Consider the following 22,043-nt stretch of genomic DNA (forward strand, 5'->3'; position numbering starts at 1 on the left):
CGGCGGGAAACGGGGGTGTGTTTCGTCTGCTTTGACACCATTCTCTGTTTGTTCTTCGGATCGTTTGCGTGCATTGTCGTTTGAACGATAGACGCCGCGTCCATGCAAAAGTTGGGAGGAAAGACTGCAGGCCAGCTCCGGATTCAGTCTTGTCGCTGGCGCGCGCAAATAGAAGGCACGTCGTTTTCGGTGCGTTCTCGCTGCCACGCCCTGTGAACACACTTTCCTTTCCTTGTTTCTCTGTTTTTACTTCACACACCTCTTCCTTCTGGACATCAGACTTTTCTCTGTCAGGCGCTCTCTCGGGTGTTGCTGGTTCCAGCGAATCCGGTGTCCCGAAGAAACTCCCCCGTCGACTGCACTGGGTCGCGTGGATTGTCTCGCTGCTTCCCTTGCGTACGCGCTGAAAGGCTTTTGTGGATTTCTTTGCCTCGCAAAGTAAGACAGCGGAGTTTCAACTTTTTGTTTGCCGCTCGGTCGTGGATACGTCTTCCCTGGAGCGCGCATTGCAAGGCGGTCGAGGACGCCGCACTTCCTCTCGATTCCTTCTTTTCCCACTTCTCGCGCAGCAAAACGCTTGGTAGAACTGTCTGCATCTTGCGTAGCCTCCGTCGTGAAAGACCCTCTTTCAAACGCAAGAAACCGGGCGTTTCCTAAACCCAAAAAGGCGTCTCTCTGAGTTCTTCCGCCTCCGCTCTGACCGCGCCCTCTCCAGCCCTTCTTCTCCAGCTCAGTCGGACCTCCGTTCTACATCATTCGCGTCTCTCCTCGATTTCCTCGGTTTTTTTATCTAACACGCACTCAGCTGTCGCGAGTATCTCACGTTACACCGCGAGCGCCGGGTCCTGGCTTCTCAGGCTGCGGGGGCAGTCTCGCGGGTCAAAGAGCGGCTGCGTTTCGCTCGTCTGCGACGGCTTGTATTTCTTCCTTGGTTGCTGGACGACCACAGAAAGTTCGTTTCCTCTCTCTGAGTCAAAATATCCATTTCGGCGTCTCCCGGCTCGCGTCTGGACACACGTTTCTCGTCCTTTTCACGAGTTTCCCGTCTAATTTGTTTGGCTAGCTTCACCGCTGTTGTCGCCAAGACTCAAAACATCATCGCTCGAAAGACTCAAGTTGCTCCCACCCCACGCTCCTGTCCCCCACTGGCTGCGACCGTCCGAACTGCCGCTTCTTTCACTTTCGAGTCCGAGTCTTTGTCTAGCAACTGTTGAGCGGTCCTCCCTCTGTGCTCCACGGCTTTGACATCACGTGGAACCCAGACTGGCTCACCTCTGTTCGCTTGGTTGTGGTGGTCGCCTTTCCCGCCGGGCTGTGCCTTTCTGCTCGCTCTCCGACAAATCTTCGGGGTGTCTGTACACTCGGGAGCCTTCGCATTTCACACCACGCGTTCGCGTCAGAGCGGTCGCTCGTGAGTTGCCCGGCAGTCTTTCGCTCTCACACTTCCCTTGAAACCTCTCTCCGCGTCCTGGAAGGACATTCGGTTCGCGAGAAACCCTCAGGAAGTCTCTGGGACTTGTTTTCCTTCGTTTCGAGCGAGTGGTGCCCCAGGCGTCTCGTCAACATGGCGGAGGCGACAGGTGAGTGGAAGGCGCGCTTCGAAGTTTTATTTTTTTCATGGAAAGGCAACTGCACGAAAGGCTCTGCCGAACTGACGTTTGGGGACTCCCTGTTGACGATTCGGGCTCTTCAAGTTTTCTTCATCGAGCCGTCTGTGCCATGTCTGCAGTGGACATGGAGACTTTCTGTTCCACGGGGATCCCTTTTCGTTCCTTTTTTTCTGGACTTCTCTCGGCCGGTGTCTCCTCAGTCGAAAGAGGTGCTCTCTTCGTGTTTTCGGTGGCCTGCAGTTGACGAAGAGGTAGTCGCGTCTCTTTTTATTGAGTCCTGTAGACAACCTCTAAGACTGGGCTGACAAACACGGACCAAAGCGAGCCATTCCGTGCTTCGGCCTTTCTCTCCTCGCAGGGACAGTGGCGAGATTTTACAGTGGAGTCTCGGAGGTGGGGTGTCGCGGAGAGTCTCGGTTTCGATATTTTGAGATATTGCGACTTCATGAATCTGCTTCTACGAGAACTCTTTCCCGAGCACGGACAGTCAGCGCATTTTCTCGATTTCCTTCCTTTGTCTCGTTTTCTCCACGCAGTTGCGGGGTTGAACAAATACAAACTTGTTTTCCTCGGCGAACAAGCCGTGGGCAAGACCTCCATCATCACTCGCTTCATGTACGACACCTTTGACAACAACTATCAGGTGAGCCTGTTTGAAAGCGTGACACAGGGCTGCGCTTTCCCCGTGGATGGTCGGGAAGCTGTGACCTGACGAAGGACAGGGCCATTTCGAGCAGTCACGGTCGAACGAAAGGAACACAGGATCAACTTAAATGCACAAATGGGCGTCCTCAGTCCTCGTAGTCTTACACCCGCATGCTGCTGTAGTGTTCTGGTGGCGCCGCCTCCACGAGCTTCCGATTTTTATGAACGCCGTTCCATCTTGCTTTCCTTCGTTCCTGTGGAGTCTAGTGAATGGACTATCAAACGTAGAAAGTCGTCTCGTCAGAGTTCTGCGTTTCTCAGAGGAGAGCTGATTGCCTGTGGCGTTGCTCCTATCGTCCTCCGAAAAACGCAGTGGTAGAGGAAAACAGGGCCTTCCTCTCACCTCGATGTGACTTTCTGAACGAAGACAGCAGCACTTGATTTGTTCCGTCAGGCCACCGCAGACTCAGAGCTCCCGGATAAGAAGGATGCGGAGTGCATACAGTCAGCAGGGTTGGGAACGAAACCTGTAACTCTGCAAGTAGTAAAAAGTGGAGGATTTCCACCGAACCTTTCTGCGTTGCTCGGCCGCGGCTCTCCAACTCGAAGTAGCTGTCTCCACGCCGCATGTTCGGCTTGGAGGGGAGGCCGCCGGCCCGTTCAGAGAAGGAGTCTGTGCGTGTTGAATCGTTTCATCGCCGTATCCAAAATTTGTTGTCTCCAGGCCACGATCGGCATCGACTTCTTGTCCAAAACTTTGTACCTGGAAGACAGAACTGTGCGTCTCCAGTTATGGGACACTGCGGGCCAAGAGCGCTTCCGGAGCTTGATTCCGTCTTATATTCGGGACTCGTCTGCCGCCGTGGTCGTGTACGACATCACAAGTGAGTGTGAAGTTCATGATTCCAGAGCGAGAAGTCCACACTTCCTGAACACAGAGACCTGACTTCGGCACAGTAAACCAAGCAGGCGCAGCTCCTCTGAATTTACAGAGAGAGGTCTGCATGCAGTCAATGAGTGGGAGGATCAATCGTTTCTGGATGTAGCCAACGGCACGCATGCTGGTTCCACACATGCGGCAAATGTCCGAAGTTTTCTGATGAAGCGAGAGGGCAGCGCCAGGGAAGTGACTTCGTGGCGTCGATATAGAGAAAGGGCCGGGACTCTTCAAAATGCGAAAAGATGGTATAGATACACCGCTGCGTAATGTTGTCATTCGTTGTGTGTGACTCACGGATCGTCGCCTGGGGAAAATCCTTTGCCTAGAACTGTGTTCAAGTTTTCGCAGAGTGAATTTCCTGGGTACACCAAGGGTGGTGACACTCTAGACTCCGCGCGTTTCTTCTTGTCGGTGGTCTCTTCCGCACATTTCTTTCGCGACATGGTCTTGCGTTTTCTCTCTCTGCAGACCGAGCCTCGTTCCTCAATACAACCAAGTGGATCGAGGATGTCCGAGCAGGTACGCAGCTCTATAGCGGCGAATAAAACTCTTCCGTCACAAGTTGTTGGACTTGAAGAAGATGCCTTTTTTTGAAGAGCCCGAGACTGTGAAGAGAAACGATTTCTTGCCAGATTGCCCTGATGTGAAGGCCCCCCTGTTGATTCGGATAGTTCTGCGTCGTTGTGGGGTCAGAATGCTAAAACGGGATTGCTAAAAAATGGCTTGGAAACGGGAAGTCGAATGCGGGACGTGTCGCGCGAGAGAATCGCCTGCAGCTACATGGGGAGGTTCGATTTTTCGTTGCATGCAGTTTCTAGCCATCACAGCCGGTGTGTTCTGCGGTCTCTGCATCTGAGGAAGACTGCAAATGTGGGACTGCGTCTTTAAGTATTTACTCGCGACTCGGGTTAGTTACGACTTTTTTTGTGAGTTCTCGAGGAGCTCGTCTGTTCGCTGTGTTTTCAGAACGCGGAAATGATGTTATCATTTCTCTGGTCGGCAACAAGACTGACCTTGCAGACAGAAGGTTCGTTATCGCGCATTTGGTTCGTGCTTTTCATCTGCCGCGTCCTCCAGTTGCTTTTGGTTCGTGGATCGGTAGCTTTCATCTCCCGTCCAAGTATCTTGGTGTTCATCCATGCATCGCAGGAGTAGAGAAGACTCCTCCAGTTACTATACCTGTGCCAGGCCAATAGAAGATAAATCACAAATCGCTGCTAAGATTGCTCCAAGAGACAATGCCAAGTGGCAGTGATGTGCACTAGTAGAGTCTGTATCCTCTATTGCTATCCGTTCTTTTTCTACGACTCGCAACGCTCGGTTTATGTTGTGGATGTCACCAAGTCAGAGCACGCAAAGAGAGGCTCTCGTATGTGTGTGCATATGTTTTGTGGCCTCGTCCCTGTTTGTGGGTCACAGAATGCGAAGACACGCGGTGTAGGCACTGTAGGTTTCCAGGCGTCTGCATGCAGGCCTCGGCAGTGATTTCTTGGGAAATGGGGGTTTTCCATTTTGGTGCTCATGGCTTTGTCTCTTCCGCGGTGGAGAACTCGGGATTTTTGCCCGATGTTGCCTCATGTGGGGGCAGCCCGCTTGTTCTTCCTAAGTGGCTTCTGTGTCACATTCCGCCGTCGGTAATTCCCCTTTCTGTGGGGTCGAGGAATTCGTTTGTTGCTTCGTCTCTATCTTTCGCCTTCCTTTTCAGACAAGTATCCTACGAGGAGGGACGCCAGAAGGCCCAAGAGGTGAGTGACAGTGTGTGTGTAAGAAAGAAGATGCCACGAATGACAGAGGATGTGGTATCGGCCTTGTGCCATTTCGCGTGAGACACCCTCAAGTTCCGTTTGATGATGTTCGATCCGCACCCGCGTTTTTTCAAGTACGCGGGAAAACCTACGCGAACGTTGTCGTCACCTTGGTGCCGGTTTTCTCTTCACCTCCTTGAGGGCGATCACCTGCTACACTGCGTGGCTTCTGCCGTGAAGAGAGCCCCGTTGTCGGCGCGGAAAGAGGTCGATGAATTTGCAAAAAGTCTTTGCGTGTTCTTCTGGAAAAGGGGGCCGTTTGAATTCGAAGCGCGATAGAGCGTACAGCGAACGGGAGGGATACGTGCTCATGTTGCAAGCCGGATTTTTCGGTGCTGTGCATGCATCGGGGGTTTGCGTCCAAATTCACTTGCAAGTGATCAACAGGGTGTCTCACAGTCTCGTCCAAACACCATGGAAAGGACCTTCTGTCGGCCTTCTCTGCTTGGCGGAAGCTGGTGTGAAGCGCTAGCTGGATCCCTTGTGTGTGTGTGTGGTGTAGACACCACTTCTTTTGAGTTCCTCGCGCCGTCTGACTTTTCCTTTGTGGGCGGTTTCTGCCGTTGTTTCTCAGCACGACATTATGTTTGTCGAGACAAGTGCAAAGGCGGGCTACAACATCAAAAATCTTTTTCGGAAGCTGGTGAGAGTGAACATTTTTAGGAGGTCGAAAGAAGCTGCATGCAGTGCGGTTTGCGTGTTTCTACTGGAAAGGACAAATCGAGGCTTTTCCCTCAGCTGCACCCACACCGCGCAAGAGGGATTGTGAACAGGTGCCGGGTGTGAGGTCTGGAGCACAGTTGTGTACTTTTCCACTTTTGGTGTTCCCTCCCGTGCTAAATAGCGTTAGATGTCCCCTGACTCCCGTATACGGACGAATGCGTTTTGGGAGTGCAGGGCTGAGTCGATGGTGTCTAATGACGTCTTGATGAGAAACTGGATATGTGTCTAGTTTGCAAGAAATGCTAGGAGAAATGGATGACAACTGATGCTTTGCAAGGCTTTCAACGAAGTGCAATGAGGGCTGGAACTGTGGACGGTTGAGTCTTTGTCGTTTCGTTATTTCAACGGTGGCAGGTGGTCTTGACTTTTCTTTTTTCTTGCAGGCTTCGGCGCTGCCAGGCCTTGAAACGCAGCAAACCGCCAGCGACGCACAAAGTAGGTTTTCTCGCATAAATGGGAATTTTTCAGGAGGCGGCACGAGCGCACGCAGCAGTTGGGAGTCTTCCAACGAATTACAGACTATCGGGCTGCCACGGGTTACGTCACTTTCCGTCTATGCACACAGCATTTCGTCTTTGCCGTTTCCCCGCTTCACTCTTGTTGACCGAAGTCGTGGGGAGAAGCTGCGGAATATTGTTCAACTTTTCTCTCCTTTTTTCTTTCACCGGTGGCTTGGTGGAGAAACGTGCAGTTTAACTTCATGTGAAATGTTTCTCGGATTTCTGTGCGTGTCCTGTGCAGTGGTGGACGTACAGCTGAACGCAACTCCTCAGCAACAAGATCTGACGAGCAAGACTTCATCCTGCTCTTGCTGAAAGCAGAGTTTTTGAATCTCTTGCGTCTCTAAATGCGCGTCTGTCGCCGCTGGATGGGGCAGTCTTTCTTTTACATTTCTGTACGGAGCATTCTTTGTCCTCGGGCAAAACTGCCTTTCTAAGTCTCGCCATCTTTTCCGTCTGACCCCGTCAGCGGAATTGTTTTTATGCGTTGTCTTTCTTCCGTTCGCTGCATTCTTCAGTAGACACTTCTGGTTTAAAAGTAAGCGTTAAGAGCTCCACTACCTTTCGCCTGTGTGCTTGTCGAGGACATAAACCATTCTTTGTGTAAACGGCTCTGGCGGCTGCTGAACCTTTTTCTTCACCGCCAGTATCACTACCTCTCGAAACGACAAACAACTGATTTTAGATCGGCTGTTAGAGAATATCAAGCCTAATGCTAAGTAACTGAGTTAAATAAAACACGGTAACTCGGCTGTTTTGCGCGAACGAAAGGTGTCTTTCTGCTTTTCGCTGCCGGGGAAGTTGCTTAAGCCGTCTAGAGTACGCTCTCTAATGGATGCGAAGAGTGGCTCAGCAAACGATGAAGAAGAAACACACCTCGCATCTTTCCAGCAATTTCTCCACACCTCTGGATACCTTGATATAACCTGTTAGATGTTGGTAGGACGCCGCGTAGGATATTGAAATCCAAAACTGTCAGCTCTCTTAAGAAGCAGTCCAGGCGGCTGGTGGTGTGCTTGCTGTAGTCATCAAGAACTTGACTGTCGGTATTTCATAACTGGAGCCGCCGACTGGAGGTGGTTTCTGTTATCGTCCCGCCTGCGCAGATTGGAAGCAATGCGCACTCTAGCTCGTGATTTCTACAATTGCTCTGAAACAGTGCTATCAGGGATCATTTCTGCACACAGGGAACACGAAAGAAACAGAGAATACAGCTAGTTCGTGGCAAGTGTAGCAGGCATGCCAAAAGACCTCTAGGTTCGACGCCGAGCAGCATCCACGATAAAATTTACTGGTAGATTTTTTGTGTTGGTGGAAACAGCTTTCTGGCGCGGTCGTGAGTGTATAATTGGCGTCCAAGATTTCCACGTCATACTACCAGCCTTCTATTCTCACGTGAACACACGAGAAAAACCAGGGAAGTATCATTCGCAGATGTTGTCACACCATGCCCTGTTCGTTAGTCTGTCAGCGGAGACAGCGATGGGCGTGTTACGCCGAGTTTCAGGATCCTAGGCGACAGTATGCTATATCAAGATATATTATTGTTTTTCGGACCAGAAGCGTATATTCGAATCTTACGTGGCTTCTGCCTCTGTTCCCATTTCACCAGATGCGCTTCAGAAAAGCTGAAGAGAGCCGATTTTGTGTTTAAACCGTGAATCAACATCACGGTGCAGCCCTTCCGAGCTCATACTCAGATCCAATTTTTGCAATGGGGAGTCTGCGAATGCCGGTCTAGCGGTTTTCTGAGGACGGACGGACAGTGAAGCAAACGACTTGTGAGCTTCACCTGGTCTGCTTCTAGCAACAGAAGTGTTCTGTTAGACTGAAACGAAGGTGTCGCTTGTCCCCCGTTTACTTGCACATATTATCGATAGATATCAGTGTCCGTCCCTCGGCTCCATGTTTGCAACACCAAACCCGCAGGGTGTCGGGCGAAGAAAAACTCCGTTCTCAGCCGGGGGTTGTTGCGCCGCGTCTTTCTGCTTTTTGGTTTTGCAGACAATAGGAAACAAGAAACTTACTTGCAGCGATAACACTTTCTACGCACACTGCTACGCAGGAGCCGGGTGGTGGCGAATCCATCCCTACGGCAGCTCTCTTGGAAGCAGCTGCTCCCTTGTTGTCTTGATTTTCTTCTCTGTTGCAGTCAGCATCTAGGTATGCCACATTTACCTCTCTACAGTTTTCTAAAAAAACGCTTGCCTCACTAGGACAAAAACTTTTAATGGTTTGCGGCATCTTTTGAAAACGTGCTCGTGATGTGCATGCGTCCGTTCGAGAGAAACGTTGCGACACGGAGGAAGAGTCCTGTGCGCCTTTCCAGCTTGTGGTTCCGCATTCAGACAGGGTGAGAAAGTCGCTTCCTCTCGTGCATTGTTTGAACTTTTCCATTGCCGTCTCTTTGTTTGTCTTTTCTGCGACCTCTGTTACCATTTCCTAGCCTCGACTTCGCCATGGATGTTTTCCGGTCCTTCTGGAACCGGCGGGGTGCGGCCCCGGGGGGCGCCGCCACCAGCTCAGGTCGTCCCGCGGGATGCCGCGAGGAGAACTCGTCGGTTTTGCTGCAGTCTCTGAAGGCTAACTCTCAGCAGAAAAAGGGTGAAACGCCTCTGCAGAATGTGGCCGCTGCGGACTACGTGACGCCCCAGAAATACCTCGATGACCCGGACAAAATTCCCACCTACTACGTGTTCCAGTCTAACATGGTGACAGATGAGGATCTGTTGCCGGGAATGCTCCGCAATTTGGAAGTCGACAAACGCCTGACTTTGCCGACGCGTACGCACATTCGCTTTCTTATTACCGCCACAGACGTCATTCACTCCTGGGCTGTGCCTGCGCTAGGCATCAAGGCTGACGCCATCCCGGGTAGGCTGCAGCGAATCAACACTTTCATCCAGAGAGAAGGCGTTTTCTATGGACAGTGCTCAGAGCTCTGTGGAGCGCTCCACGGGTTCATGCCCATCGTCATCGAAGCCGTGAGCCCCGAAACCTACGCGGCGCATGCAAAGAAGTGGTACAAAGACTGAGAACTGGTATTCAAGTGGCAGCTCGGACACTCGTGAACGACCAGGCCAGAAAGTGATAATCGGTCCCACATTCCGCACAATTGTGTCCTGTCGTCTCTGGTTAGAGCACAAAACTCTTATGTGGAGTGAGAAATGCGCGAGGAAGGAGGGCAAGCCCGCGAGGACGTGGGTGCACACGACCAGGCAACTCTTGTTGAAAAACAGCATTCAAAGAAAAATCCTCCGATTTCGCGGTGACCATTCGTTCTGTGGTAAAGTGGCCAGATTGAGACGGTGTGGTGTCTCATGGAGAAGCCCTGCGGGAGGGCTTCCAATGTCTCCAGTCCGTAGCAAGCTATGATGGGATGACCGCGACAGCTAGTCACGAGGGTTCAACCTCCTCAGTGGAGTCTTGAACAAAGAGAGATCGGAAAAGATCAGCAGGAAACAACAAATAGTTGCATCGCAACGTTGGGATGAACGGCTTGCGAAAACTGCTACGACGTTTCATAGACGCGCTTTTTCCGGGCTCTGGAAGTAACATGTTCTGCAAAGCACGTGCAGGATTTTCTTCGCGTGTCTCCTTTGCTGTTGAACGTTGTCTCGGTCCGTCCGGTTCATTGTTTGCGTGCGCTGCTTATCCACGTTTCTCCTTAGTACACAAATATCGCGCATCTGGGAAATACCTTTGTTGAAGACACTCAATTACTTCTGCCAATGTGATGGCAAGCCCTGAAGAAGGACGGCCATTTGAGGACACGTGGTAGACTCTCACATATTCTTCACTACATTTCTTCACAGCTTGGTATGTCAAGTAGCCCAAGTGTGGTGCCCAGCCAAACGGCGTTCTTCCCGGTCGTCTCTGCGTCCTCCGACTACCACATAGGAAATGCGAAACAGTGACGCTTGACACGACCCGCAGAGCGTGTATTCTATCGGGGGGATGCTGTGGCAGAAAACAGCGGGAGATCAGCTGGCTCCGAGCACCCGTCAGACGCTTGAGCACTTCAGGATGTCTCGTAGCGTGCTAATTTGGATAAATTAGAGACTTCTGTAGAGCTAGATGCTCAAATTTTGGGGGAGTTGTCGGTGAGGCGCTAACACTAAACCAGAAGGGGTCGGGATCTACTGCACTGCGGCGGCGGCCGTCGCGTCGACTGCATCTGCACTTTACGACCTGGAGTTTGGCTCAAGGCCACAAACGAAAACTGAAGGACAGCTTTGTTGCTTATGCTCGGACAGTAGTCTTCTCATTTAGAGAGAACAAGCGTTATCACACGCTTCGAGACCCCGTTTCTCACCGTCTACAAAAATTCGGGTAGGTGTACCGGGTTTCCGTGAAACACGTGATCAACTAGAGAACAGTGTGCCGCTCTTTACAAACACACTGGGTGCGCCTACCAGAAAATCCGGAGCCATCTTCTCCGCTTACGAACATCTGAGGCGTAACGTCCCTTCGCTGGCAAAGCAGTTGGAATTATTAATCCGTATATAACACCAAGAACGCAACCAATGTGGCATGCTCACCGACATCTCCTGCGTGGAAACTCTGGACGTTTCCGGTAGGAAGGCTTTCAAAGAGCCTTCGCTGGTGTCACTGTACGGTGCACTGCGTACGAGAAAGGCTACTCTGTCCACTTTTTCTTCCACTTTTAGTGTATTCCTTTCGACGACCATAATTGCCTTCCTCTTACGGTCGGTTCTCGGACACCCAGGAACGACCTGAGCCTAAAAGCGCCGAGGCTGACTACGTTATTGGTAACGCTCAGGCGGAGTTAGTACAGCGCGGCCACGAATGTTTTCATTCCATCAAAGAAGTATGCTTCTTCTTTCGGAATTTTCGTCACACATACGTTCACGGTTCTGAATCTGGTGAATATGAACTTGAATTTCGGTTCGCGAATGCACGGATGACAAGGGGAAACGCAGCGACAGTCCGGATGACCTGAGTTACTCGGATGAATAGTAGATGCACTTGTGCCCCACATTTCCGAAGTACAAACGAATTTGCCCAGTACTTCAAGGTGGGTGTAAAAATGATTGTTCTGTCATTGTGAGTCCTGTCAAAAGCAAGAAAAACCTTCCTGGATTTTCTAGTTAACTGGCTGCGAACGCTGTTGTTGCTTGCTTCGAATACAAACAGATAAACCGTCTGGCACAGTTAAGCGATCTGTAGATTTCGCTCGCAACATGATAATGAAGAAGGCAATTGACACCTGCTATTCGAGCTTTTACGCTCAGTTGACATCGTTCACTCACTCTCTTGGCACAAAACAGTCGGTATAATACCTCGCCGTGGTGCCATACTCGGAGCGAATCAATGTTTCGGCGAAACAAAAGGAACTTTGGGGAGTGCATGCAGAGAAGTTACTTCAGTGCTGAAAGCCCTTGTCTGTTCTTGGGCCCCACCTGGACTTTGTAAACTATTCTTTTTGTGGGGTACAAAACAAGCAAGCGCCCGCGGAGATTTGAAGTCCTTCCTGGGTCCTGATATTTTTCAGAAGGTGCAGAGGCGAAGAGAAGAAAAATGCAGGCAACTCAGCGACTGGCACCGGGGGCGGAGCTTGCCCTAGCAGATTTTCAGAAGAAGATTGTCGACCCCGAGTACAACAGCAAAGAAAAGGCTCTTGGACTCTGGCCGGTGAATCCCGAGTCACCGTTTGGCAACTTCCCAAAGGAGAAAGGATATCCCAGTTCATTCAATAAGAATCAAGTGGAGGCTGCCCTTAGTCATGCAATTACCACGCCTCTTGTTCGATTCAGTTCTCGTGAAAAAACATTTCTTAGGAAAGGCGCCGGTGCGTCCACGCAGAAACAGCTGTAGAAACACTAACATATCCCGTGGTCGAGAGAAGTAGTCTGTGAAGGACTGGTTGAAAGAACTCAACTACCTAGAATCGTTGAACTACGGGGAAGGAAGCATTTCACTTCGCAAAACCTTCACTTGCCCACAAACGTTTTGAGCGAATGGGAGTTTGCCTCGAAAATGTTACTTGACTGGATGTATCCGCATCTCGCACGAACCTGGTTGACATCCACAAATTCCTATTGTTCGTGACGATGGGTACTGTGTATGGTTCCCCTCGTTTGCTGAGTGAAAAGCCACAGGTAAAGATTCCTAAACCCTAAACATAAACGTAAGTGTATGAATCACGATTTTGACACTGTGACTTGTTCAGCCTGCCATAATTTCTCCTTGTTATTGTCACAGCCTTGTGTACCCTCTTGAAAACAGACCTAAGTTCATACTCACAGTCAACAAATCTCATGGGTTTACAACGTACTTGTGTTGTTGACACCCAAAGCGTCAACACCGCCGATTTCCCAGCACACATGTTCATTCAGGTTCCGGTGGACACACTGATGCCACTGCGGTCAGACGATGGATGCGGCAGGTTAAGCATGCCCCTCTGCCTCCTCGTGCCAAGGCTTACTGTCGTAGGCCAATTCAACCTTCCCAGTTTCGCCGTTTCTACCATCGAGGAGACCTGCCCGTTGCTGTCGAACACGGTGCATCTGGTGAGTCGGGTTTCATACAGAGAGTGCAAGATTACATTCTTCGTCGGACTCGGTCTAATGCTCTACTCACCACTCACTGCTGCTCGTTTTCCCGTCCACAGACGCCATTGTAGGCAAGTGATTCTGGTGTCACGGTCTAAGAACTGCCTGCCAATCGTCTCTGAGGTTCTCTCTCAGTCGCTAAATACACGAAAATCAATATATGGGCATCAGGGGGGGAGACAAGTGATGAAGTTGGAAACGAACTCGGTGTGTCATTTCTGGGGAGGCCGGCCGCGGCAGCATGCCGAGCCTTTGACTACTGCCCTTCCTGGTTAATCATCATAATCATGTTTGCTTGGACTGTGCCAGGCAACCGAGTCCTGTGGAAGACAGGTTTTGCCTTGCTCGACTACCAGTATTTCTTGCCATTATTTTTTGACGGAATCCGAGAAAAAGAAGATCCGTACAGATTCCTTGCCGTTCAGGGGGTGAGTCTCTGCTTGTGGCCATTGAACGAATCTTGGTGCGAGCACGGAAGCCTGTAGACACCATTTCAGCCAGCTTATAAACACGATCATGGTACTCGTGCAAAGTTGACTGTCGAACCTGGTCTCTGTAAACGTCTCTCCAGCACTTGAAAATGTTTGCGCAAACATACAGGTGTATGACCTTATCCACGGCGCCCCCGAGAAGATACTGCCTGCCATTCCCCAGTTAGTGATACCTATCAAGAAAGCTCTTGATACACGGGATAGAGAAGTAAGGTATCGCTCCCTCACGCCCAGAATTCTGGAAATGAGGGGAACTCCACAAGACTTGTTTGCTGCTTGTCAGTTACCCCAATTCTTTCTTCACCGCTTGCTCTCTGTAGACAGATCTACACGCCTGAAAAACTCCAGTGAACATAATATGCATACGCACGGAGACAGAACAAGTAGTGCGTGCTGGAATTATGCTGATACAAAGTTCCCTGCGCACTGATCTTGTGTACGTCCACTAAAATTGTCTGCTGCGAGATGCTGTGAATTTAGTTCTTCACGAAAAAGCAAAACAGTAGACCTGCGCACAGCAGTGGATCCTTGTTAGTTTCACAGCACAGAGAAACATGTTGAAATTCATTCACTTGTTCCTGCGTATTCGATAGCATAGAGTGCCAACATATCTCGTCGTTCCAAACAGCACATTGTGACCCACCTATCACACAGCAAATCCCAACAATATCTTTGGGCACCGGTTCGTCGTTGTCTGATTTGCTCTGGTTTTCGCTGTTTCTTTCGCAGGTAATCGCAACAACTCTGAAAATTCTTCAAGCTCTCGTACTCTCTGGTATGCCTCGTACGGTGCAAAGGAATGGGAGGAAGCGGAGCACACTGATCTGGTCTTCGGATAATTCCACAGTGGTTCCGTGGATCGCCACCACGAGTGCTATACAGCAACTCTAATAGGTAACTGGGAACAATGTCCGGAATTCATCCCCCTAGTGTCTGGTGTTAATCTGAAGACACATGCTAAAATCCAGGACACTCAGGGAATTCGAAAGGAACTGACAAACCCGTTTCCAAGGAACAAATCGTAGCCACGGACAAGTTTTCAGAACACTTCTCTCCAATAAGCCAAAGAATCAAGGCACGATACTTCCACTGCGGATGACAAGGCACATCTCCCCTTCTGAAGTTCCGGCCTCATGAAGGACATGCGCTTCACATGAGATTCTACGGAAACTATGGGGATATACACATTTTCGTCGACACATCAGGACATCATAAGCCCAGGTAGGATATACGGGGTATATGCGTGTAAATGCTAAATCGATTGTTCAGGTGAAGACATTGGAAAAGCACTTCTGCCGTACTACAGGCAAATTCTGCCGTGTTTCAACTTGTTCATCAACAACCACAGAAACATCGGCGATAAGATCTGCTACGGACAGAAGCGAGGGTAAGCATTACTTCAAGACCCATAATTTTACGGTTTGCTTCTGTGAAGAGCTTCAGGAAATAACGCGCCTCGATGCGGGACACATCAGTACTCCACTCAGAAAGACGTTCTGAGGGTTCGGAGTAAACTTTGATCTAGAAGAAGCGGATTTCATTGTCCCGCATGTGGCTGTGCTGCAGGTGCGACCTCGGTGACTTGATTGAAGAAACGTTGCATATCTTCGAACTCCATGGAGGGCCCGATGCTTTCATCAACATTAAGTACATGATTCCAACCTATGAGAGCTGCGTTACCAATTGAGAATGCACCCTAGTTGCACACTGTGGTACACATGTCTGCTCAACCTCCGGCAAGACATGAGCAAAACAACTAGGCTGAAAGATTTCCGTATCCGCTACAGTTCAGCCTTCTTACGTGAAAGTATCTCACGCGCTTGTACTTGATGGTGCTTCGATAGCAACACATCCCTGAGCTCGGCAGTGGTTCAGCCTTACCACCTCTACAGCCCACAGCATATATGGATGGAGCTTTGGCGTGACTTAGACTGTTCCAGAGTGGCCCTTTACCCCTGTGGCTTCTTTGTCTCTCTGACGCCGCAAATGCTTAACACGAGAGAAGGTAAACTTCAACTCTATCATCCCTGCCGTTCGTTTCGAAGCTTCTGGGCTGCCTACGTGCAAATCGATTTGTGCTCTTTACCAATCACTCGTAACGGATTCTCTCCTGCCTTTGACAATCGGCCGCACCTCGTATCACATGGTATATCCAGTGTCTGCGAAAACTCGTGGGCGTCGCGAGCGCGTCAGTGCTCTCAATTCTGCGAAGGGTTCAAGGCAGTCAACGAAACTGACCTTCGTTTTCAGAATCGAACACGTCTGGTTCCGGAGAACGACACACAGTGGCAAAAAAGCGTACGAGACGATAGAGTGTGACAGAGTTCAACTTAGCCGGTCAGAACGCATGCCCCACCCGCAGCTTTGATTTTCTTCTCCGCAATCTTGGAGAAGAAACGGGCTTTGACGATGACGGGGATCTTGGGCAAGTCACCCTTCCCAAGGACCTTGAAGTAACCGGATTTGGTCACGTCGATGACGGCGGCCTTGTCCTTGCTCTGCTCGGCCTTCTCCAGAGTCGCTGGGGAAACGAGGGACCAGAGCTTGTCCACATTCACAGTCGGGCAGGTGTACTGGTTCTTCAACAGATGATAGTGGCGCATACCAACCTGAGCGAAAATCACAGAGACAAGGAAGCGCTACATGCTGTCTTCGAGGCCTACTGCTACAGGGTTCTCTGGAATGAAAAGCATAATAAAAAGCTCGCGGCACCACACACAACTAGCCAACCTTCCTCCCACTTGCACCCTTCCCCCAGAACTCCTACTGCACTGGATACGTCTCAGTCCTTATACGTATGCATATAGGCACTACACCGTGTTCGAACTCTCGCAACAAGTGACGCACACTTATCGGCTTGCGGTGCCGACGCGAGTACCGTTCCTGTGAAGAATACCATCCGCGCAATTTCCCGTGTCGTCCGTCTGCATTTCAACAAGTCTTACCTTTCCGAAGTAACCAGGATGATACTTGTCGTAGTTGATGCGCATGTGGTGCATACCACCGGCCTTACCACGACCACCGGGATGCTTGCGGTGCTTCCCCACACGCCCGTAACCGGCGCTGACGTGGCCACGTCTCTTTCTGGTCTTCCTCAAGCGAGTCGTCATCTTGAAAAACGGTGGAAGAAAAACGAAGACGAGCCCGCCGATCCGGGAAGTAGATGTTGGAGCCTGTTAGGCATACGCAGGTGGGAAACGCAGCAGAAATACCGTCCTGTGTGGTAAGGCTAGAATCAGAACACCTACATATACACCTAGGTGAAAATCACGAAAAACTGATACCGACGAGCTCGTCAGAACGGACAGAACAAACACTGCGGGGGGTACAGTCACCGGGAGGACTCGACAGCATAATTTATGGTACCACACGCATGCACAGTGCACGCCGCGCAGGCCGACGACGGAGTCGAAGTGCAATTGGAATGAAAGGGAAGAAGGAGGAACGACGGAAGAAAATTTGGAGTAAACCCCCGTAATAAGATGTCAGGCGACAGCGGTCCGGGCTCTGGCTGCCCTCGCGAACAGCATAGCGGTACGGACCGATACAGGTATTTCTGGGTTGAAGTCTCCAGTCAAAACAACGGAAGCCCCCTCCAAATCTCAATGTTGAACCCCAGGCATAAGAACAGACGCATCCGCCAGCCGTGATCGAGAACGCAGATGCCGGTGGTGTCTTTGAAATAGCATGCCCCAGCACCACTCTCTGGCTTCGACCCCGAAAGCAAGTAATCTCGTTCCAGAAAAAGATCGCCCGCACACCAGCGAAACCTCGCAAACCTCTTGATGCGACAAGCAAAGAAAAAACCGGGACGATGGGCAAACCGTGTTCCTCAGCACGCCTAAAATTGCAAGAACGTGGGGAGAAAAAATGCGCTACGAGCCCCGCACTCGTATGCAGCGAATTTGCCCGACACTTTCTGAGTGGGGATACGGGAGAAACGAAACGTGACGAGCGCAAATGTGATACAAGACCACACAAAAGGCGCTTACCTTGAACAAGGCCGAAAGAAAACCAACAAAAGCAACTGGGGATCACGGTCTGTGAGGTGTACGTACACCGCGCACAACTCGCCTCTGCAAGGGTGAAAGGAGGTAGAGACCCCGCCGGAAATCATCTTTGCCTGAGCAGCCGCCCCAGCAGCCTCTGAACACAGCTTTACGGCGCAACTTACCAGACCCCGCACAGCATCTCTTTTCTCTAGCGTGTCTCTGCGCAGCCGCGTTTGTCCTTTGAAAAGCCGACTTTCGGCTCGGAGACCCTGTTGCACACATGCAAGCAGCGAAGGCATGCACGGCGCCAGAAAAAGCCGCCAGCTTTCTGCATGCAAACGGGTTTTTTCCTTTTCGAGTGGATCGTTCACTTTTCAAGTCTCGTTTCTCTCCATTTCTCCTTTCCGTGCCAGCATTTTGTTCTTCTACGCTGCTTCCGGTTCGCAGCGTAACAGAGCAGTCTGCGCGTGTTTGACAAACGGACGGTCTTTCCTTACCAGTTTCCCTCTGCACATGTTTCGGCCGGTTTTTGAACTCTGAAGACCGTCCCGTCTCCTGCACACTCTTTTACTCGCCTCTCTTTGTCTTTCTGCCTCTTCGCCGAATCTTGCCCCTTCAGCCTACCAGCAGAAGCAAACGTATGGGGTCATCGGCTCGGTCTTCTCCGTTTACTTGGGGTCACTAGGTGTTTCGGTCCCGATGAAGCAGCTGCGACTGAGTTGACCAGCTTAACTCCATAAGACACAGACCTGTGAGTTTCCTCATTCTGTGATCCGTTCTGTTCAAGGCAAGCACTTCTTTTGGCGCTGATCTTCGAGCAGATCAGGCCGAGAGGCAAAAGGGCCTCCCAGGCAGACGCGCCGACGCCTGTTCCACAATTTTGCGTAGAAGGCTCCTTCTTCGCTTCGACGAAAGAACAAAGAAGTCTCCACTCTGTGAACGAGGAAATGTTCGACGACATGTCTTTTTTCTGTCGATAAGATGGGCAACTTTCGCATTAAGCCGCCTGGTGCGCGACACGCCTTCCGTAAGTCAGGCCAGACTAAGATTGCCACGACAGACTGCGTCTCTCTCCTAGCTTCTCTCCTGAAGCAAATAGAAGGAAGAATCGAGGCCAGCGAGAGCAAGCGAGTCCTTAGGTGTGAGTGTCGGCAGCACCCTCGTCCTTGAAGGGATCTTCACCTCAGAGAGAGGATTGCGTAGGAGCTTCTTCTGGGAGTGACAAACCCAGAGGACCTCGGGCACAGATGTTTGCTTCTGACTTGGATTTTTTCTTTGACGACTCTCGCTCGGCGGAAGGGTGGCGACGGGGACAAGAGGGACCGCAGAATGGGGAAAAAGAAAAGAATGAAGGGAGAGATAATGAGGCAGGAGAACAACACAAGAAAGAGTGAGAAAGAAGATGCAGAGTCGTTGTTTCACTCTGGCGAAGCGGACGCCTTCTGGCTTCCACTCGCCACAACAGCCACTTGCGGGTGTCGGGGCGACCGATAGAAAAGGACGAAGCGAATGAGAGAGAGCAAGACCAGAGGGGAGACGAGAGGGAAGAACAGAGTAAAGATGGAAGAGGAGAAACCAGCACAGAGACGAAACGCCTGAGTTTCCAGTACCCTTCTCTTCACTTCGCCTGTTGGCCTCGCTTTCCCTCTGCACTTTTTCGGCTTTTGAGGTCACGCGTGTGAAGGTACTCCTTCTTGTCTGCTTCAGCGAAACTGGGAACTCATCGGATGGTTATGTTCCGTCGCATGAATCTTCTTAACTGGCCTCCAGAGGACGCTTCTCCTCTGCATCCTGTAAGTCGTCGAACACATTGATTTTCGAATGCATGTCCACACATGCACTCACATGCACATGTATCGATCTATATATGAAAGGGCAGTTAATTGGAACTTTATCTCTGTGCGCGAATGCGGTTTAAATGCTGCAACTCCCTTGTCGAATTTCTCCTTCGCGCACTGCTTCCGTTGGCAGAGAGCGTAAGACTTTGTGGCGCATGCGGCTCCTGGGAAACGAACTGACAAACAGTTGGAGATTGAGAATGCATTGTCTGCCACCTCTCTGGTCACTTTGTGAGTCTTTCGCGCTGATGCCCGTAGAAAACGACCGTGTTTGATCCTTTTAAGTTCTACTCTTTGAACGCGAATCAACTAATCGGAAAAATGGGAACAGACGGACCAAATGCTTTTGTGCACGGACAACTTTTTTTTGGAGATCCTTTAGACCTATTTCACGTGAGTGTGGGTTCTGCACGTTATTTCAGTTCTTGTTTTCTTGGAAGATCTCGATCTTTCTATTTTTCTCAATACTGATCTCACTCTTTAGGCTCTATGCTCCGTGACACGGCGGGCTCTGCTTTGTTCTGTTTCGAACTCCACTGCATTTCTTTTCGTATCTCTTGGTTTTGCACTCTCCGGCACGATCCTTGACCCAGCAAGATGTCTTCCCAACCGTGTCTGTACACTGGAAGCTCCAGGTGGCGGCTTTCGTTCTCGCTTCTTGCGTTGATCCCTTCTTTGCACTTTTCTTTTTTTTTCAGATCGAGCCGTGGGGACGGCAGTTCTTCGTGTTCAACGCCTTTGCCACGATCGACCCAGCAGACTGGTGTGGGCCTCGCGGCCCGTTTCCGCGGCTTCCTCCTCTCGCTAAAGTGCGGCGCTTTCCCTCTGCAAGCAGTTCTGATTTTGGACAGGAATGAGGTCTTCTGCACCGCCCTCTCTTCTCGGGGAGAATTTTCCCCAAACACCTATACAGAGTGCTTCCTCGAATGTAGCCCTTACTGAAAAGAACATCGGGCACCTGCCCCATTCAGCACATTCTGCGTTCTTCGCTGCCTACAGGGGCTCTGCTCTTACAAGAAGAGGTGTACGTACACCTGTTGTTTTTTCGCTGTCTCACAGCAGGTTTTCTTCTCTTTTCTTTGTGTCTTCACAGCCTGCTCCCGATGCTGCAACGCTGGCTGCGTCGCCGTCGTCCCTCCTCTCGGCTCTGAGAGAGACTGAGGAGAGGAGCGCAACACGGACAGTTATGTGTGTGACAGACTTTGCTCAGCGGCCTCTGATGTTTCTCGGCAAAGACGACTTCCGCGCCTTGAGAGAAAATCTCCCGCGCATAAAGGAAGAGTTGAAAGCCTTCAAAGAACGAATACAGGTGAGACTCAGAGCCCGAGCAAAAGGCACCGTGTGCATGCAAGTTCTAAACATTCACTCTACCGAATCCACATGTCTCAGGCCAGCCTTTTGTTTTGCTGGCTCCCCTGCTCGTCGCCGCTTCTCCCTTTCTTCTCTCCGCTTGTATGGGGTACACCTACTGAAGCTATATATATGTACATATGTATGTATGTATGTATTTGTGTCAGTGACTGTTCTAGAGCGCCCTTGCTTGTTGTTCTGGTCCATCTTCATTAGAGACTCACCGATGAAAGTGACACAGCCACTTCTTCATGCGTTTTCTCTGAGTGTATGAATGGTGAAATTCCGCTTCAAGACAGCTTCCCGGTATGTTTCGTCTTTCAGTCTCGCGGCTAGTGCCATCTCCGTCTCCACCCTTTCTCGGCGCGATTGCCTCTCTCCTGCTTCTTTTCGCTTCCCTTTGGTCTATACGTAAAACCAATGCATGCAACTCGAATCGTCCTGGATGGTCGCTTGTCTTTTTCTCTACTTTCTGGCCACGTGGTTTTCCGCGTGTGTGCGCGGCTGTAGAGCGCAGCCAAAAGAAGTTAATTTCCATTTGCTTTTGCCACCCACTGTGTCTGCACTGTCTCTCAAAAGGCGGCGTTTTGTGAGCTGTCCGAATCTCATCTGCAATCTCCTGTGCTGTCTCTCTGTCGATGAAGCCGAACCCCGTGCACGCGCAGTACGACCTGCGGCGCAAACTCCTAGTGTATCCGCGACAAGCGATGCAGCGCCTGAAGACGGGCGAGCACGGAGGCTACGGGACGAGACGAGGAACCATCCGAGAAAGGAAAACATAGTCGCAGAGACGTTGGAGCGCAGGTCCGTCTCTGCTCGTTTTGGAGACACCGCGACTTCGCCGGAACGACGGAGACACAGAACTGGAGAAAGACGAGGAAGCAAATGATCTTGTTAAGGAGAGGAGTCAGACTCTTGCTAAGGGGAAGAGAGACGTTTGACCTGGCTCCGACGTTTCAGTAGGGATTCTCAAGCCTCCTGCGTGTGGGCTCACGATGTAGGGTGTCTCCGCTCCAACATACGGTTTAGGGAGAGCGCTAGCGATCCCAGCAAGCGACGGGACCTTCCAGTCGCTTGTGTGGCTCTACAGGCGTCTCTCAAAAACGACTCGAGGCGTCGAACGCTCAGGATCTCCGAGTGAGACAGAAGAAGGACTGTCCCTTTTTCGCAATGAGATGACTGCCGCGACCAGCAGCTCATCGCTGCAGGAATCGACTTCTCTCATTCTGCTCCACAACACTGTGCGACCAAAGATTTCGAGACCACAATCTCAGAAGAATATTGCCTCCGCGTTTTTTGCGGATTTCCCGTCTTTCGTTTTTGCACCTCGTGGGCGTTTGTGCCCCCTTTTCTGTTGCGCCTGTGTCGTCACTGTTTCTGCCGCTGCCTCGAAACTGATCTTCCAGATAGTATTCGTGGAATGCTCCCCATCAAAAGGTAGTTTATAGAAACCGAAAGACCTAGCTTGTAAAGGGCCTAAACACTCAAATGAACCTGTTTTTGAGGCTTTCCTTCGCTTTTTCCCTTCTCGCCTTTCAAGGACGAAGTGCCGGGAAACGCGCTTCCACCTCCAA

The 22,043-nt window shown here is 50.8% G+C and overlaps 5 protein-coding genes across 5 annotated transcripts; 4 read left to right on the top strand and 1 right to left on the bottom strand.

Annotated features, from left to right (window-relative positions):
• The first annotated feature begins 53 nt into the window (after positions 1-53).
• TGME49_310460 (Rab6) lies at positions 54-6,867 on the top strand. Its single transcript, XM_002364251.2, has 9 exons — positions 54-1,580; positions 2,147-2,253; positions 2,980-3,139; positions 3,664-3,714; positions 4,162-4,222; positions 4,901-4,940; positions 5,575-5,643; positions 6,107-6,158; positions 6,465-6,867. Exons 1-9 carry the CDS (start codon positions 1,565-1,567, stop codon positions 6,536-6,538), a joined length of 630 nt encoding a protein of 209 aa, XP_002364292.1. The 5' UTR covers positions 54-1,564; the 3' UTR covers positions 6,539-6,867.
• A 1,714-nt stretch (positions 6,868-8,581) lies between these two features.
• Positions 8,582-10,038, top strand: TGME49_310470 (cytochrome C oxidase subunit IIb, putative). Its single transcript, XM_002364252.2, has one exon. It carries the CDS (start codon positions 8,683-8,685, stop codon positions 9,256-9,258), a length of 576 nt encoding a protein of 191 aa, XP_002364293.1. The 5' UTR covers positions 8,582-8,682; the 3' UTR covers positions 9,259-10,038.
• A 1,726-nt stretch (positions 10,039-11,764) lies between these two features.
• Positions 11,765-15,069, top strand: TGME49_310480 (flagellar/basal body protein, PACRG family protein; the record flags this gene model as incomplete). The annotated part of the gene is made up of 7 exons (XM_018782628.1): positions 11,765-12,039; positions 12,566-12,756; positions 13,108-13,226; positions 13,399-13,497; positions 14,019-14,064; positions 14,559-14,676; positions 14,856-15,069. The coding sequence occupies 7 exons, from the start codon at positions 11,765-11,767 to the stop codon at positions 14,974-14,976; spliced, it is 969 nt and encodes a 322-aa protein (XP_018635565.1). The 3' UTR covers positions 14,977-15,069.
• Positions 13,872-17,478, bottom strand: RPL27A (ribosomal protein RPL27A). The gene is made up of 3 exons (XM_002364254.2): positions 17,282-17,478; positions 16,235-16,462; positions 13,872-15,898 (listed from the first exon to the last, which is right to left on the bottom strand). The coding sequence occupies exons 2-3, from the start codon at positions 16,397-16,399 to the stop codon at positions 15,620-15,622; spliced, it is 444 nt and encodes a 147-aa protein (XP_002364295.1). The 5' UTR covers positions 16,400-16,462; positions 17,282-17,478; the 3' UTR covers positions 13,872-15,619.
• Positions 17,479-17,650: 172 nt separating this feature from the next.
• TGME49_310500 (hypothetical protein) lies at positions 17,651-21,974 on the top strand. The gene is made up of 5 exons (XM_002364255.2): positions 17,651-18,308; positions 18,989-19,074; positions 19,818-19,928; positions 20,213-20,428; positions 21,114-21,974. The coding sequence occupies exons 1-5, from the start codon at positions 18,263-18,265 to the stop codon at positions 21,249-21,251; spliced, it is 597 nt and encodes a 198-aa protein (XP_002364296.1). The 5' UTR covers positions 17,651-18,262; the 3' UTR covers positions 21,252-21,974.
• Positions 21,975-22,043: the final 69 nt, after the last annotated feature.

This window comes from Toxoplasma gondii, chromosome XI, assembly GCF_000006565.2.
Source record: "Toxoplasma gondii ME49 chromosome XI, whole genome shotgun sequence".
Lineage (NCBI taxonomy): Eukaryota > Apicomplexa > Conoidasida > Eucoccidiorida > Sarcocystidae > Toxoplasma > Toxoplasma gondii.